The sequence below is a fragment of the Saccostrea echinata genome, unplaced genomic scaffold (genome assembly GCF_033153115.1).
Source record: "Saccostrea echinata isolate AGI-Se365-2 ecotype Australia unplaced genomic scaffold, CSIRO_AGI_Sech_v1 ptg000019l, whole genome shotgun sequence".
NCBI classification, from domain to species: domain Eukaryota; kingdom Metazoa; phylum Mollusca; class Bivalvia; order Ostreida; family Ostreidae; genus Saccostrea; species Saccostrea echinata.
This window is the reverse complement of record NW_026889768.1, coordinates 4,769,404-4,788,506: the sequence shown is the minus strand read 5'-3', so window position 1 is coordinate 4,788,506 and position 19,103 is coordinate 4,769,404. Positions and strand designations below refer to the sequence as shown.

The following is a 19,103-nucleotide window of genomic DNA, read 5'->3' as shown; positions in this document are numbered from 1 at the left end:
TATGAATCAGTTTCACAGTCTTCTGCGCCTCATAAAACTAGATATTCCAAGGAGGAATATGCCTCTTTTGCTGTTGACGGAGATCCTTTCACATTTACCATCACCAAGGCTGGCGTGAATAACTATTGGAAGATAGCATTTGATACGGAAAGGAATATGTCCTGTTTTACATTTGTTATTAGAGCAGGTGTTTATATCTTTAATGTTATCTGTTATTAACTATAGTTCATTGTCAAGCTTCAAGGTCCAAGATCAAAACTGATACTTTTTTCCCTGTGTATTTTCCCTATATAGAATAATACAGGTAGATGCAATATAAAATATTATCAGATCATATGCCAAATGATGAGCCAAGTGAAAAATCTAATAACTTAAAAATTGTCAAAGAATGATAACTCCCCATTCCTCATACAAATATTGTTTTAATACATTATATCTGCCGGTCCTCTCGAATTTTCTATATAAACCACTATCATTTGGAATTGTGTCAACAATAAACATGTTTCATGTTATTTATTAAGAAGATCAGAACTTTTAATATTACTAAATTTGTCTGCTTCACAGATGACCAAACTGAGCTTCAAGTCTTATCTATAATTCATTTCGACGAGACATTTCTTGTCTCTGAAAGCAATTGAGTCTTATTCATTATACAATTATCACAGGTACTTGTGGACAGGACCCCCCCCCCCCCCCCCAAATATACCCCACAGGTCAAAAAATATTTTTATGTATTTTTTTCATAAATTATTCTTCTAGTACACATTTACAATGTATTCCATAAGAAAAATCCAAAAAATAACGCAGAATTAACGTTTTACTAAAAAATCATACTCGCGGTATTATAAAATACCGCGAGTATGATTTTTTTAGTAAAACGTTAATTCTGCGTTATTTTTTGGATTTTTCTTATGGAATACATTGTAAATGTGTACTAGAAGAATAATTTATGAAAAAAATACATAAAAATATTTTTTGACCTGTGGGGTATATTCGGGGGGGGGGGGGGGGGGTCCTGTCCACAAGTACCTGTGACAATTATTACTAAAACGTACAGTGTTACTTAAGTCTTAAATACAGGAAAATGGCTTCTAAATAAGCTTTACCATTTCATTTGTAGGTCTATATTCCCTGAACGTTAATATAGATAATACACTTGACCAGTACTGTGCCAATTTCACCGTGAATGCTTCACTCTCAACAAACAATATTACAGTGTGTTGTTTTAAACAGATGAGGGGGAATTCTCTAACCCTCACCAGAAGAGATCAGGGAGTATTACGACTGTATGAATTCTCTTTTAAAGGTAAACTGCTACCCTTTTGCTAGCTGCAGATTTATAACTCGTTGATCTGAAAAAAAAGTTGGATGGGTGACCAGAGACATAGGCGTCGGAAGCAAATTAAAAGTGGGGTGGCTAATTGAAAGTTGGGGGGGGGGGGGCTAAACCAACGAAAAAAGGTAAGCCCCAATTTTCAATGCCTATATTATGTATATCTTTGCAAAAAAAGTGGGGGGGCTAAGCCCCCCTAGCCCCCCCCCCCCCCGGTTCCGACGCCTATGAGAGAGACACAGATCGCCCATTGAAAACAAGTATATCAATTGTATTCCAAAAAAGTACCCATGTTTTCGATTGATGGCAGTTTGAATATACGGAGAAAAAATTGAGAAACGTGCGCATTTTTGTCAATTTTTGGCTCTCTGAATGTCCAACTTTAATCATTAGACAGTGAGCTACACATCTGCAGCCATCTCTTTGTAAATAAGAATCTTACATTAAAAGAATGGGAAAAATATTTTGATTTCCTGTATACGATTAATTTTACCTGTCCTTTACTCCTTTTGACTATTCAGTAATTACAGTAAAAGTCCACAGATTTAATTGTTCGTTTTCTTCAATTTCAAACCTAGAATCTTCTTGTCCAATAGAACTGGGTTTACCAAATGTCGTGTACATGTCTGCTGATCCTTGATTTAACTTCTATTTTTTATAAAAATAGAATTGATATTATACTTTTGACCAAACAGTACTTGCCACTGTGAGGAATTGTACGTCTTCTATATGTTACTGTTTTTTATTAATAATAATATCTTTTCCCCGTAGTCCCACTCTATTCCTTCAAATTAAGTTAAAACACATATTATGAAAGTGTTTTCAGAAAATTTTTCGACATGTCGCCTGATTTTCCTTTTCTGTAGATAAAAAAATCATTCCAAATAAACTTTACACATAAAAATTATAGTTCTCTTCATATTTCACTGTAAATAAATATAACACAAGTTAGAATTTTTAAAAGTAGTTCTGGAAATGATTATGTCAGCAAAATACAAATATATTGTAATTTATTTTTCTTTTCATATGAAAACATTAAAATTAGCATACATGTATTTACACGATATACTATATTACTACATGCTTAAATATCATTGCATTATTCCTTCATATAAGTAGTCCACTATCCCTGATTAATAATAAGTTCTACTTTCGAACTAAACCTAGATTGTTTACGTCGATAAATGTTGAAGTAAAATAATCCAGAACATTGAAAAAATACTTAATTCTCAATGATTCTAAAAAAATCTGTAATTTAGCATAAAATGTGTGTGTACTTCTTTAAGAATATTCAAATTTAAGAACCAATTTCATGAATTAATTAGAGAATGAAATAGCATTGTCAGAGTTGACATTTTCTTAAACATCTGAATTTATAATTTGGCGATATTCATTTAAGCACTACCTTGACAAAAATTTTGTAAACTATTAAAATAGTTTACTACAGTTAACTATAACATGGAAGTTTTTACTGTAGTGAATCAAAGTTTTTACCATAGAAGATCAAAATATTTTTACTAGGAATGGTTTTATACCATTTTCTCCACTTCGTACATGTAATATCCATAATCAAACATTTTTTTCTTAACTTTACCTCATAATGTGTAACTAAAAGGCATTACGGCCTTAAATCTTAAGAAATTCTTGAATAAAGGTTCATAACACATCGAAGAATCAACGTTTTTGTTCTAGTTACTTTAGTTTTGAGAGAGGTATTTTATACTAGCTGAGCTGATTTTTAGAATAAAAAATGTGTTTTAAATTTCAAAATAGTGAATGTTACTTACAACAAGATAAATTTACCGCAAACAACCTAGAGTTTACATCCATTCACTAGAGTAACAATGAATACGGGTGCTGCTTGGAAAAAGTTTACATAAAAAGTTTTTTTAAAGTCGTTATATGAAACTCAGGAGAACACTTCTTTGTTTTTGTTTTAAATAAAAGTAACGCTGTATAGAAACATGTTGCATTTATAACATAAGAGTTAGACACTTCTAAGGGCGCAAGGGGCAAATGTGTTAACAAAAAAAATTAATTTGATTGAGGGTCTGTAATACAGACATTTTTGAATCGCTGTTTTCTAATAACGCTATTCTATATTTTTTTGAAGACTGTAACGAAAGCCATTACGGTGAAAATTGCAAAAATTGCAATAAATCCTGCAGAACTTGCGACCCTGCAAGTGGCTTCTGCTTGACTTGTGCTAATTCTTCCTGGTACGGTAAATCCTGTGATAAAAATTGCCCATATAACTGTTCAGATGGAAAGTGTGACATAAATAATGGAGTTTGCAGCTCATGTTATCCAGGATATTATGGACAAACGTGTAAACCTTGTAAAATTGGATGGCATGGTGTAAATTGCAACAAGTCTTGTAGTGAGAAGTGTAGAGGAGATTGTGAAAAGGAAACAGGCGCTTGTTATAAATGTAAATCAGAGCTCTTCAAACCGCCATCTTGTTTGAAATGCATCGAATCCATTTCTAAGTGTTTGAGTTGCGATAAATGTGATGTTTGTGATAGAAGTCAGAGATGGGATAATTGTCCGAATAGAGTTGTCACGAACTGTTCAGACTGTAGGGGTATCAATTGTACATCGTGTTCGAAAAAGTCATGTGATATAAATGTGAATAAGACTTGCACTTCATGCCCTAATATATGCGTATTGTTTAATAAAACAATGATTGGCACCACAACAATCAACACATCTTCTCGTGAGTAATTTACCATGAATTTTAAAATCTTACTTTATTTCGATAAAAATCCTATGTATTTTTTTTTAATTTTATCATTTGATTGAAATAAAGGAATTATATTAAATGCTCATTTCTGACAGTTTATATAATGAATAAACACATTCTTCATTCTCTCTTGACCAGAAAGTCTAATGAATTCTGGAAACAAAGAAAAGAATGACCTATTATTGGCAGTACTGTTTGGAATGATAATTTTGGTACTGCTTCTTATTCTTCTACTGATCAAAAGGTATTTATTGTAATGAATTTATATTGTTTTTTGAATTCAAATGATGCTAATTGTTTGAACTCTCAAAGTCATGCATTTTCCATCACCTTTATAAATTAGAATTATTTCGATCACTACGCAGATTGAAAGTATTAAGAAAATCAGAGATCGTTAGAGCCTTAGATTCTCAGGAGAATGGACCTAGAGAAGAGCAGCCATTAAACCATGTTGTACCACAGCACATTCTGGGGAACGAGGCCAACACGATATTTCTCGAAGAAATAACTCAGGCAGACGACATTGTCATTGATGAAATTCAAAGACTAGATGTGGAGTATACTAATACCATAGCTCATAGGATCCCAGTGGACACATTCATTGAGTACCACAGCATCAGACGTGAAAACAACGTCTTTGAGGAAGAAGAATTCGCGGTAGAGTTTGCATTTCTTGCAACAGCCATTTGAGTTTACTGAAAAAAATTATCAGCTAAATTAATGAAATTTACTAAATCTCCTTTAAATTTGAAAAGTTTTCCTTAAAGTAAAAATGTTATTATTTTTTTTTATTATTTTGTTTAAGAAAGCTTTTAATTTCTTTTTGATGAGTTCAAGCTAAAATTTGAATCATTTTAGAAAATACCGACTGGGCTAATGGAACTATACACAGAGGCTGTAAAGAAAGAGAACATTTCTAAGAACCGCTATAGATACGTATATCCTTGTAAGTTATCGCTCTGTTTCATATAAATTCTTTTCCACAATATGAATGATAAATCGGAAATACAAAATGTTGCAGTGATGTAATGCGTTTTGTCTGTGTACATATATGCTAATCATGTACTGTAATAGATAATAAACATAAAACTGTAAACAAAGTGTACGTAGATTATAAGAAGTACTATATATATAAACAATTCTTTATAATAAAACTCATGATTACTAGTAAATAGTTGATTGTTAACATGGTTACAGATTAGGTACGAATATATAGCGCCATTTTATACCCATTATGAGGAAAATAGGCTTTCATTATTTAAAAAAATAAAAATGTACATTCAATGATGAAGTACGTCATAAGGAAATATTTGTTCAATATATGAATTATCTACAATGATGCTCTTTTTGTTGTAGATGATTTTTGTCGGGTTGTACTTAGCACTTCCGAAGGACAAGGAAGAAATGACTATATTAATGCTTGTTATGTCGAGGTCAGGAATAGTGTTTAATTTTATTTTTATTTTCAGTAATATTAATCTTATCTTATATAAATAAAAATAATTCGACAAGTGAAATATTTTAAACGCTTTTATAAAACCAGTATTTAAAAAAGACCTTTGGGTTTTCAATAAGATAACGAACTGTTCAAAGTCCATTTAGATAATACAAATCGGGAGTAGAATATTTAATTTCAATGTGATATTAGTTCAGCTTTTGAGAATATGAAAAAATAATACCTACATTTAAAAGGTGAAGATAACGCACAGTAGTCGATTTTAAAAACATACAAACAATACAGATTTGTGAACAGGGCATAAAACATAGACCCCTGAAAATTCCAGAGGTGGGATCATGTGCCTGGATTACGGATTCGCTGTCAGTCAGTCACATCCGCCGTGGCCGCCGTTGGTCAGGTAGACGAAGTCTAATTCGTAGTCTACTTCAGTGTGAAAATAATGGCCTTACAAGTAGTGTGAAAAATGTCAGTCAAAGATACGACCCATGCAATGATAGGTGTAAGCATCCCAGATAGTAAGACCTAAAGACCTTAAAATACCCTAAGGCTTTATTCTCATTTTTACAGGGTATTAAAGGAAATCCTACCTATATTGCAGCCCAGGGTAAATATAAGAAAATATTATACTGCATGCATGTAAAATCCAAATCCAGATTTAAAAAGAATATCTCTAAGGAATCGAAATACTACAGACAACAATTTTTTTAAACAAAAGCTTAAGTAAGCAGAATATTTAATTTCAATGAGATTCTAGTTCAACTTTTGAGAATAAAAAAAAAATAATATACATACATTTACTTCAAGTTCATGCCTTAAAGCAACTTCATGCATTATGACATTGATAACACCTTATTTAAAATACTAACAGTTTTTATTGTTGATAAAAATGAAAACACATGAATAGTCTACAATATGTAAGTATTTGCGACACATTATGTTGTGTCTTAAGGCCCTAAAAAAAAAACAAACAAGTATCATATTCAATGCCATGAAGCCTATTTCACCATTACCTGTCGTAATCTTTATCACTCTTTGTAATTTACTATATAATTTCAACAACTTCTGCTCCTTCATTCATAAATCCATGTTATTGTTCGTTTTTTTTTTTAATTTTATATGTCTTCATTTGCATGTTCCTCTTCATCCTAATAAACATCTTACTTTTCAATACTTGATCAAATCAAATGAAATGCAGTGAATTTAGCAAAATGGCAGTTTTTTTTCCTTCAAAACTTTTTTCAACCTCAGATTAGATTCATTATCTCACATCTTTTATTTTATTTTCACTCATAATGTTGTAAACTACTAAAGACTACCTTTTATATAGGACCATTTACTCCCGCAACATTGGTTGATTTCTGGAGGATGATTTGGCAGGAAAACAGTTCAAGAATTGTGATGCTAACAAATTTATTTGAAGGCGATCATGTGAGATATTTAATAATGCTTTCATAAGCACATAAAATGTTTTTAAGTCACCTGAGTCACTAAGGTGACCTATTGCTATCTGTTTTTGCCGTTGGGAGGGGGGCTCTAAGGATTATAATATAGTAAACATGAATTATTTTTTTGGAAAATTACTGTCTACGCTCCTCGGCATTAAGCAAACAAACTAAGTACATAGCTATGATGAGCAATGGTGCCTCTTTCCAAATTGTAAATTTCATGGCCCATGTTACCGTGGGTCTCTATTGATTATATAGGGAAAATGCATTATTTCCTTGAAAATCTTCTTTGCTTTTGGGTATTAAGCAGATAAACGAAGTGCATTGTTATTATCAGTAAGATTACATCTACCAAAAGTCGCCCGCGTGGCGCAGTGGTTAGAGCGTCTGCTCTAGAGTCGCGGCAAAAGTAGTTGATCCTTACGTCGCGGGTTCGAATCCCACTGTGGGACGTGGAGACCGGTCCTTCGGATGAGACCGTGTAAACGAGGTCCCGTGTCGCAGTAGGTGCTGGCACGAAAAAGATCCCTCACTGCTCAATGGCCGTAAGTGCCGAGTATAGGACAAAATTTCCCATATGAGTGAAAAATTCTCGAGAGGGACGTTAAACAACATACAAACAAAACACCTCTACAAAAATTTTGACCCCAGGGTTAGGGGCTCTTGGTTCTATTTATTATGTACTGAAAATGCATTATTTCTTTGAAAATCCTTCTAGGCTCTTGAGTATGATGTGTACAAACTAAATGCAAAATTATGATGAGCAAGGGTGAATTTTTTTTCAGAATTATGTATTTCATGATCCCTGTTTCAGGGGTTCTGTTTGGTGATTATGATGGGGTCTATAATGATCATATAGTGAAAATGCAAACCCATTCTTTGAAAATCTTCTTTGCTCCCGCGTATTTATCATATAAACGAATTGCATGTCGATTATTATGAGCAAGAGTACCTTTTCCAAAATAGTGAAATTTGTGGCTCCTTGGTCAGCGGCTCTTATGTTGAAAGTGGGGTGGGGCTCTATTGACTATAAAGTGAAAATGCATTATTGTTTTTGTAAATCTCTTCCAAAATGTTTAATGATATGGCTCCAGGGCCAAGATTCTGGGGTTAGGGCGGATCTCTTTGGATTACATGTATATAGTCAAAATGCATTAATTCCTTGAAAATCGTCATTGCTTTTTGTGTATTTAGCAGATAAGCTAAATACATTGTTATGATGAGCAAGGGTGCCTCTTCCAAAATTGTTAATTCTATGACCCCTGGGTAAGAGATTCTGGTGAAAGGGTGGGCTTTATTGATCAGATGGCAAAATGCATAAGTAATTTAAATAGCTTCTTCTGGGCCCCTTGGTATTTAGCAGGAAAACAAATTGTATGTTATGATGAGCAAGTATGTCTCTTCCAAAATTATGAAATTCATAGCCCCTTGGTCAGGGGTTTTGGTGTTAGGGCGGGGCTCTGTTGAGTATATAGTGAAATTTCATTTTTTCTTTGAAAGTCTAATCTATCTAAGGGTATTTAGCAAACAGACTAAATGCATAGTTATGATGTGCAACAATGCGTCTTCCAAAATTACGAGTAACTTGGCCCCTTGACTCTGGTTTTAGGATGGGGCTCTTATGATTATAGAGTGAAAATGCATTACATCTTCGAAAAGCTTCTGTGCTCCTAAGTTCTAGTATTTAGCAGATAAACTAAGTGCATTATAATGATGAGCAAGTTTGCCTTTTCCAGTATTATGAATTTCATGGCCCCTTGGTCAGGGATTTTTGTGTTAGGATGGGATTGTGTTTGAATCTATGATGAAAATGCATTATTTCGTTTATATTTGGGAAATTCTGGACCACATGGTCCAGTGATCTGGTGCTGGCCAGGGGTTCTTTTAATTTGTATTCTTCTGAGAGAAGTGATTACCCTTTGCTATTCACCTATGATGATTGATTACTGTTAATAATGTCACTGAAAGATCAATAAAATGGGAATGGTAAAAGAATTTTTAAAATATATTATTCAAATAGTATTTTTATTGCTTTCATGGTCGTGTAGATTTATAAATAATAGATAAATAAACTTGAGACAAAAATACCTTATCTTTATATATATGCAATATTCTTCAATAACCAAAAGAAGCCATTGTGAAGGGGAATGAGATGAGTTCAATAACAGTGCTCAGGCTCTATTTTTTTGTTTAGTTTATATAGTGACAAATAAGAGGGAGGGGGTACAGGCAGGTAGGCGGATCTTCTTTTAGACATGTTATACGGACTACTTGACTATTTATTTATTTTTTTTTTATCCCTGGTCGTGCTTTTTCTTGCTCTTGGGCAACATTGCTTCATCTAGCGGTATATTTTGTTTTATTTATACATCTGTGGATCGTTTACAGTGTTGTACTATACTCAGGTGACCATTAAGTCCCTTTGGCCCTCTTATTAAAGATAAAGTGGAATAATATTATTTCGTGGGTTTCAATTTTGTTCTTAATCTCACTAACGATTTTACAACCTTGGTGAATATAATTCTTTTGGTTACATCATTCATAACAAGAAATTCGCCAAATAGGTTATATCCTAGTGGACCCAAAAATGTAAAGCAAGCAATGAAAAGTAATAACCGTACATTTAAATGATTCTAAAATATTATAAAGTTTCATGTAAAGGAAATGAAAAAGATGTTTTTTCATGCAGATGAAATGCCTTAAGTACTGGCCTGAGGAAGAGGATAAGTTTGGTGATATTGTGATTCGATTGGAATCTCAGGACAATTATGAAAACTATACAATTAGATACCTGGTTGTGCAGCAGGTCGGGAGTGAGGATGAAAATCCAGTAAGAATTATCAGATTTCCAACAGAAAAATATATGTATTTATCACATATTTACCCCTTTATTTTGTGGATATCACTCATTCATATTTTTTCATGTACCACTGTTGTGACGTCACGATTGGTTTTTGCATGAATGGTGAAGTAAAATAATGTGGATTCATATATGAAACATGTGATTAAAAAATATCCTATGATTTATGGTTGGGTATGATTTTTATCCAACGAGTTGTTTCTTATTTACCCTCGAGCCTTGGCGACCACAAACATAAAATCATGGGAGATCCTATATATATTTATCTCTCAAATTCAGAAATACAAATATAAAAATATATCATGATATAATATAATATAATATATTTACATGTCAACAAATAAATAAATGCATGATTTTGGCTATATGTGCAAAAATGTACAAATATATAATATACACACCCAATTGTGCAACATTAAATGATTTTAATAAATTTTCCAAATCCGGAATACCCAATCATTTGTTGAACTAATATTCTTTCTTATAGAACGAAGTAATTAAAAAAGTGACCCAGTTTCACTTTACTGGTTGGCCTGATTGTGGAGTTCCGTTCGATGCTGATACTCTCCTCTGCTTTCGGGATCTTGTGAAAAATGACCGACCTGAAGCTGACGGTCCAATAATTGTTCATTGCAGGTAAGTAGAGTTATCAAGGTTGATAAACAATGAAAGTGTTCTTTCAAAATATGTCAGACAAAAGAATAGCCTTTATCTATATAATATCATATAAAATGCTGCAGTTAAGAAGAAAGAAAGAACAGAACAAAACATTAATTGACATTGCTGAACGATAAAACAATGAAAATAAAATGATGGTATCTTATAGAGCGAGATCCATTGGTTTATCTACAAAACCTTATATGGTGCTTTATTCAGTTCCTAGGTATAATAAAAGACTGAGATTTGTTTAAAAATAAATCCATACAATCTTAAGTACAAAGATTGTCCTTAGTAGATGTTACTGTTAATCTTCGTTTATTAAAATGTGGTTAAACTGCTAGAAACATCTAAATACCTATAATGATTGATCATTTTCGTGATAAATTTCTGTGTACATAAACTTTGATTTCACTTCAGCAGAACTCAATAAAAGCTTAAAGTACATGAACTCAGAAAGAATACCGATAATAAATTTTGTTTTTTAAATTATTGACCCAGCTGAAATTAAAAAAAATCTCGATGAGAACACTTCTAATAATATTGAGAAAGATATTGCGGAAAATGAAATTTTACATGTACTTAAAAATATGAAAAATAATATTTTATATAATTTTTATTAAATGTCCTGTATAAACTTATAACTGGATGTCAAAGTTTTAGAATAAAGTCTACTCTAAAACTATTATTTCTGATACACAACAGGTTTTATTAAAGGTAGGGGAAACACCAGATTTATTTATGACTTAATGTCTTATACAGAGTCAATAAATATACCAGGTCTGTTAATGCTAAACAACTTTGAAAACGCATATGACTCAATTTCGTGGTCTTTTCTTTATAAAGCCTTGAAATACTTTGGATTTGGCAGAAAGGTTACTGAGTGGATTAAGATCCTAAATACAAATTTAAAGCATCAGTTTTGCAATATGGATTTTTATAAGAACAATTTCTTGTTCAGAGAGGTTGTAGACAAGGAGATTCCGTTTGCTCCTTATCTGTTTCTCCTTTGTGCCGAAATCTTGGCAATTTTAATCAAACAAAATAAAGATATAAGAGGCGTTATAGTAAATGAAAAAGAACACAAAATCTCTCAATATGCAGATGATACATGTATCTTACTGGCCCTTGACGGTTCACGGAAATTCTTTGCTGATCTCGATGCTTTGGATTTCTTTTCACAATTATCCAGGTTAAAGAGAAAAATTCATAAACAAAAATTATTTGGATTGGTTAAAAAAAATTCAAGTAAAGTTTATCATAATTCAGGATGGAAACTAGATTGGGGATTCAAAACCTTCACTTTGTTTGGTATAATTTTTTCAGTAGAGTTAGAAAATTTTACTGATATAAATTACAAAATTATTCTACCAAAAATTAAATCATTGATCCAATAATGGAATAGATGAGTACTTACACCTGTTGGTCGTATCGAAATTGTAAAAACTATTTTTTGCTACAACTTATTTATTTATTTCCCTTCCTACACCAAACTATGATAAAATCTCTTCATTGTGTAAAGACCGTTTTGAATTTACATGTGGAAATCAAAGATTGATAGAGTTAAAAGGGATATAGTTACTCAAGCTGGAGGATTAAAGATTAAAGATGGTAAATGTGGATATTTTCATAAAATCGCTAAAATGTACTTGGATCAAAAGATTGGTAACAGAAAGTAATAAAGTATGGCTAGACATATTTTTGGGAACTAATGGTATTGATGTTGTAAATAAATTTATGGACTTTGGTGATGCTTTTATTTCAAACTAGATGAAATCCCGCGCAAGCGCGGGGAATTGAATTTATACCACTGCCGACAGAAAATATATTGTAGTTTCTACTGACAGCCTACAGGCTTATAGCAGGAAGAAATACTTTTTTTCAAAATCCCGCATGAAGTAGATGTACGTCTCCAACCACCCCCTCCCCCTTTTTTGTAAAAACTTGGAAAATAACAATTTCATAAATTAACGTTTATTGTGAAACCTGTTATACTATGTCATGAATATTGTATTTTAGATGCTTGTATTTCATTTCCAACTAGTATTAATTGTAACGGGGACCGTTACAGATGTTCCCCAAACGCTCCCCAACTTCCTTTTGGTGTTTTATTCCCTGTAAGCTTCATTAAATAAGGCAATCAAGTATATTGGTTTTTTTTACGCATTACACGCGCGCGCACGGGCATGCATGTACAAAATGACCATGTCAACTTGTCTACACTTTTAATACATCTTTATATTCAAATTTCATCAAAAGATGAAAAAATTCGGCTATATTAAGTATATCTGTCATTTTACGCATTGCAAGCACGCGCACGTGCATGCATGTCCATGATGACCGTGTCGTCTTGTCAACACTATTAATATATCTAAATATTTTGAGTATCAAAGCATTTCAACAAAAAGTATAAAAGTTACAGCTATATCAAGTATATTGGTCATTTTAGCATTGCATGCCCGCGCATGTGCATGTTGACAATGTCGTTTTGTCTTCATTTATAATATGTCTATACATTCTGAGTATCAAAACATTACATCAAAAAATTGTAAGGGGTATGGTTATATCAAGTATATTGGTAATTTTACTCATTGCACGCGTACGCATGTGCATGCATGTGTGCGCTGACCATGTCATCTTGTCTACACTATTAATATATCCTTATATTCTGAGTATTAAAGTATTTCATCAAAAGATATGAAAGTTTTGGCTATATCAAGTATATTGGTCATTCTACTCATTGCACGCGCACGCACGTGCTTGCAAGTGCATGCATGTGTGCGCTGATCATGTCATCTTGTGTACACTTCTAATATATATTTATATTCTGAGTTTCAAAGCAATTCATCAAAAAAAATGTACAAGTTAGGTCTATATAATTTGTATTGGTTATTTCAATCATTGCGCATGCGCACACGTGCATGTATGTGCATTCTGACCATGTCATCTTGTCTACACTTTTAATATATCCTGATATCCTGAGTATCAAAGCATTTGATCAAAAGATATGAAAGTTATAGCTATATCAAGTATATCTGTCATTTTACTCATTGCACCCGCGCGCACGTGCACGCACATGCATGCATGTGTGCGCTGATCAAGTCTTCTTGTGTACACCTCTAATATATATTTATATTCTGAGTTTCAATGCAATTCATCAAAAAATGTACAAGTTAAGTCTATATCAATTGTATTGGTTATTTCAATCAATGCGCATGCGCGCACGTGCATGCATGCGCATTCTGACCATGTCATCTTGTCTACACTATTAATATATCCTTATATTCTGAGTATCAAAGCATTTCGTCAAAAAATATAAAAGTTACAGCTATATCAAGTATATTGGTCATTTTACGCTTTGCACGCGCACGCACGTGCATGCGCGTGCGCGCAAAATGACCTTCGTTCCGCAAATCTACATAACATTCCTATTAACCCTAGAAAGGTTTCACCTCAATCGGATGTGTAGTTTCGGAGATCACTCACGGACAAAAAAGTACCCAGGAAGAAAAATAATAATGACTAGAAACTCATTGCGAGCAATGAGAGGTCTTCCGTCCGATTCTGAATATAAAAACGAAAATTCAAGCTGAAAAAGTGATAAAAGAAATTCAGACACTCTGGAGATTTAACCCTGGTCTTCAGCGTGAAAATCCAACGTGCTAACCATTAACCATTCACTTTTTTGCATCACTTCCTGTCACAACCGGAAGTAACGGCGACACACGATTTTCATACGATGCAAATACACTGATGACGGACTGTCAATCCTGAAAGTTTCAGACTTCAGTCGTTCATTGTTGCCGAGCAATTGTGAGAACAAATTCTAATTTTCAGGACAGGAAAACACGCAACCGGAAGTGAATTTTATAAAAAATCTCTAACGTGTCTCTAGACATTTGCAGTATCTACAACATGTATTAAAACATTTCAATTCTTTTTCTTTAAGGGATATTTATGAGAAAGTTAAATATCGAAAGTATGTATTTTATCTCCTAAAACCGGAAGTTGACGTCTTTGTTTCCGGAGGAGTCTAACATATTTCAAAACAGCAAAAGAGATGCAATAAGGTGATGCAAGTTTTAGTTTAAACAAGAAAAGTTGTATTTTTTGATTTCTTTTATCACTTCCTGTGACGACCGGAAGTGACGGCTGACAGTTTAACCCAAATAATTTTGCCTACTCTTCAAGGTCTATTACTCATATCAGTTTGTTGTCTTAATCTCATACCGTTTCTGAGATCTCGCTCAGATATTTTCTCACTTTGAGGACAGAAAAACACGCGACCGGAAGTGAATTTTGCAAAGATATTTGACGTTACTCTAGACATTTGCAATCTGAATAACATATCTAGAAATCATTTCAAATACTTTACGTATAAAAGATATTTATGGGAAAGAAAAATACTCAAATTATGTAGTTTTTCTCTTATAACCGGAAGTTGTCGTTTTTGTTTCCGGTGGGACCAACATATTTCGAAACTGCGAAAGAGATGCAATAATGTGATGCAAGATTTGATTAAAAAAAGAAAAGTTGAAATTTTCGATTTCTTTGAACACTTCCGGTGACGACCGGAAGTACTGACGACGAAAACCAAGGTAATTTCGAACATCTAGAAGTCATGGTCTATCATCTCTAATAAGTCTCCAGTTCATATCTTTAGCCGTTTCTTAGATCCTTCGAGGACAAAATTTCATTTTAAAATCAGGAAATTGTCCATAACTTGGCACTGGAACCGAATTTACCAACAAACGGAATTTTATGTAAACTTCATATAAAGACCTTTTATCCCTGAAAATTTCAAAGAAATTCATTTAATAGTTTTCGAGAAATCGCGTGCACAAAATTTTGTCTAAAAAAAAAAAGAATAATAATAAGAAACAGTAGAATCACTATAAGGTCTTCCGTGGAGACGGAAGACCTTAATAACTAGAGCAAAGCTCGTTGCAAAGCAACGAGTAGGTCTTCCGTCCAAGTTTCAGAAGCACTGCTTGTAAGATGGATAAATGGAAGTAAAGTATACTTAAAAAGAAGGCTTCCAGACCAAAAATGATGTTTTCTGTATTTGGTTTTTTATGCTGATTTTCGTTAAATAAAGCAAATCAAGACTACTTCCGGTTTGACCGGAAATGACTCCCAATCGACAAAAAATTGGGTCAAAAGTCTTGGTTGAATTCAATCATTTAATTTTTGTTGATATCTGCAGAAATACATCATTTATAGTCACTTCCGGTTTAACCGGAAGTGACAAAAGAGACGATACTCGACAGGAAATACAATCAGACGTCCTCTGTGACATGCATAATTCAATTCAATACAGTGCTCTATCCTATTAGTTGACAATCCTATCTTAGCTATCCTATCGTGAATCCTGCATCCACAATCCTATCCTGTCATTTCAGTCTAATCCTATCCTATCCTACATTGTATCCTGCTGCTCTCAGTTTTTTTTTTAATATTTAGGAGTTAATTTGACAAAACGAAAAAAAAAATTATAAAATGACCATCAAATAAAAATCAGTTATAGTTATGTAATTAATTTAGATATAATAAATTTTAATGGAGAAAAAAATAATCGAGATCGACTTCCATTAATTTCCGAAACCCCACATGAATTAATTTGCGAGTAAACAGTTAAAATGTAAACAAAAGAATTGTAATAAAATGTAGGCAAGTATTGATCTAGCGAACATGTGAAGAAATTGGAACTTCGGAAGAATTGAAGAAAAAAATATAGTAAAATTTTATTTGTGTTTAATTTTACATACTAACAATGATCGTCGCTCGCGTGGCGCAGTGGTTAGAGCATCTGCTCGAGAGTCGCGAAGTAAGGAGTTGATCCTTACGTCGCGGGTTCAAATCCCACTGTGGGACGTGGAGACCGGTCCTTCGGATGAGATCGTATAAACCGAGGTCCCGTGTCGCAGTAGGTGCTGGCACGAAAAAGATCCCTCACTGCTCAATGGCCGTATGTGCCAAGTATAGGACAAAATTTGCAAATCTCCACCGGCAAGTGGTGGCGTCTCAATATGAGTGAAAAAATCTCGAGAGGGACGTTAAACAACATACAAACAAACAAACAAAACTAACAATGATCGGGAGACGTCAAGGTATTTGTGATTTCTTTCGAATTTGTTCTCTACGAAAGAGAAATGGAGTTAAAATTAGAGAGAGAAAAATGGGGAAACAATAAAGATTGCAGATACTTTTCTAATGTTATGATAAAGTAGACAAAAGGAACAAAATTTTTAAACTCTTTATAAGAATCAGACCACGAATACCAAATCCTTCATGCGGGATAGGTACACTGAATTATAACCGTACTCATTGAAGAAACAATTTCTCTATCATGTCTACACATACTAAATAATGACAAAAATAGGATATGTTTGATGTTTTAACAAGTGTATGTTTCATCTGTTCATGTAAAATTTATGCAAAACTTTGTTTTCCCCATAACTAGGCATCACGAAAATATCATATAGATCTAACTGCACCTATATCAGCTGTATATTAGATAGTGTTGTACCGATAATCAGAAAACATCGATTGTCGACGAAAAAATGTTACCGATTCTGATGATCGATTATAATTTTTCATAATCGATCATCGGAAACATACTTCTAATACAATACATTCCGGAATTCTCCATTTCTGGTTTAAAATTTATTTCTCCTTAATGAAAGAAAATGGCGTCTGCATCTGATACTAGCCAACTAGCACGAAGCAGAGGTGATTAAGAACCAAATGGTGCATATATAGGGTCTAAAAAAATTATGTTTGTTTACTGTAACCCGACCGACCCATTCAGTTTACCCCCAGGTGGATTTTTTTCTGCCAAATCTGTATTTGCTCTTTGGTTTGATCAATCAGCTGAATCTTTTCATTCAAAAAATATTAATTGTATCTTTCATTTGAGATATAAAATATGCAACTTAGTCAACATTTACCTTCGATATAAAGAGTAATCGATTCCCCCCACAACTTTTTGAAGTTCCTTTTCTGCCGCTAGGCAGCCATGGTGATTGTCCATTGTAAATATAACACCTGGATAATTCAGTCCCGGTGTCATATAATATATTGAACCCCACGATATTTTGAACCCAGGTTCAAAATATCGCTGCGAAATATTGAACCCCCCTATAAAATATTGATCCCGGGGTTCAAAATATTATGGCCATAATATTTTGAACCCAGGGTTCAATATATTATAGTTTTATGGCCATAATATTTTGAACCCGGGGTTCAATATATTATAGCCTTAGGGCCATAATATTTTGAACCCTGGGTTCAATATATTATAGCCTTGTGGTCATAATATTTTGAACCCCATTACAGACATTCTCTGTTTAAAGCATAGAGGTTCATAAGATTATGGCCTTGAAATGTTGTACTTCCTAATTTAATTTTTTTTTTGGTAGAGTGGGGTGGAGGTTTAAGATAGGATTTATGGCTGTAAAATGTTGTACCCCCTACTAGACATATATGTGTTTAGGATGTTGTTTAAAAATTATTGACCTAAAAATAATTTTTGAATGGTAAGAGGGGGTTCAAGATATGACAGTGAAATGTTCAACCCCACAACATTTTATAAAGGATAGAAAATATTTGGCTGAGAAGTATTGAACCTCCATTTAAAGACTACTTTGGAAAGTGAAAGTATCTAACACCCATCTCACACACACTAACTTTGATTTAATTGTTAGATCTCAAGGGTTGGGTATCTTTATATTAAAATTGTATTTTTTTTAAAATCTGTGCAATACCTAAAGAAATGAGAGTAAAATAATGTAATCCAAATTTTGAAGTCTGAAATTGCCATCAATATTTTATGGTCATAATATCTTGATCCCCCTCCCTCTTAGATTAAAAGTGTAGGGGGACTCAATATTTTATGGTCATAATATCTTGAACACCCTCCCTCTTAGATTAAAAGGATAGGGGGACTCAATATTTTATGGTCATAATATCTTGAACCCCCTCCCTCTTAGATTAAAAGGATGGGGGGACTCAATATTTTATGGTCATAATATCTTGAACCCCATCCCTCTTAAATTTAAGGGTCAGGGACTCAATATTTTTTGGTCATAATACCTTGAACCCCTCCCTCTTAAATTTAAGGGAAAGGGAACTCAATATTTTATGAACATAATATCTTGAACCCCCTCCCTCTTAAATTAAAAGAGTAGGGGACTCAATATATTATAACCATAATATGCTGAACCCACCGGGTTCAATATTTTATAAGGGGGTTCGTTATATCGCAGCAAAAAATGAACCCGGGTTCAAAATATTATGCGATATATTGAACCCGGGTTTATTATATCATGGCATCAAAATATTATGCTTCACCGGGATGTTTGACTCCATTATTCATAAGCAAAAAAAAAAAAAAAAAAAAAAAAAAAAATTCCCGACCTACCGACCCTTGATTTTTTGGGAATGTTACAGGAAACAATCAAACATAATTTTTTTGTATACAAAACTATGAAATTCAATTATAATCATTAAAATCGCATCAGAAGCAGTAACCGATTCCAACCGATGATCGATTATGAAAATTAACCGATGTCCCATCACTAATTTTAGATTTTACTTTTGGCGTA

General features: G+C 33.2%; 1 protein-coding gene across 1 annotated transcript in view; it reads left to right on the top strand.

The window, feature by feature from the left end:
- Nucleotides 1-1,225: 1,225 nt before the first annotated feature.
- Nucleotides 1,226-19,103, top strand: part of LOC133189607 (receptor-type tyrosine-protein phosphatase T-like) — a 47,689-nt gene continuing 29,811 nt past the window's right edge. Inside the window, exons 1-10 of the mRNA XM_061324995.1 lie at nt 1,226-1,306; nt 3,447-4,049; nt 4,215-4,320; nt 4,442-4,733; nt 4,935-5,022; nt 5,433-5,509; nt 6,103-6,139; nt 6,863-6,963; nt 9,670-9,810; nt 10,328-10,476. Coding sequence (XP_061180979.1) covers nt 1,234-1,306; nt 3,447-4,049; nt 4,215-4,320; nt 4,442-4,733; nt 4,935-5,022; nt 5,433-5,509; nt 6,103-6,139; nt 6,863-6,963; nt 9,670-9,810; nt 10,328-10,476 — 1,667 coding nt within the window. The 5' untranslated portion in view covers nt 1,226-1,233. The remainder of the gene's footprint in view (nt 1,307-3,446; nt 4,050-4,214; nt 4,321-4,441; nt 4,734-4,934; nt 5,023-5,432; nt 5,510-6,102; nt 6,140-6,862; nt 6,964-9,669; nt 9,811-10,327; nt 10,477-19,103) is intronic.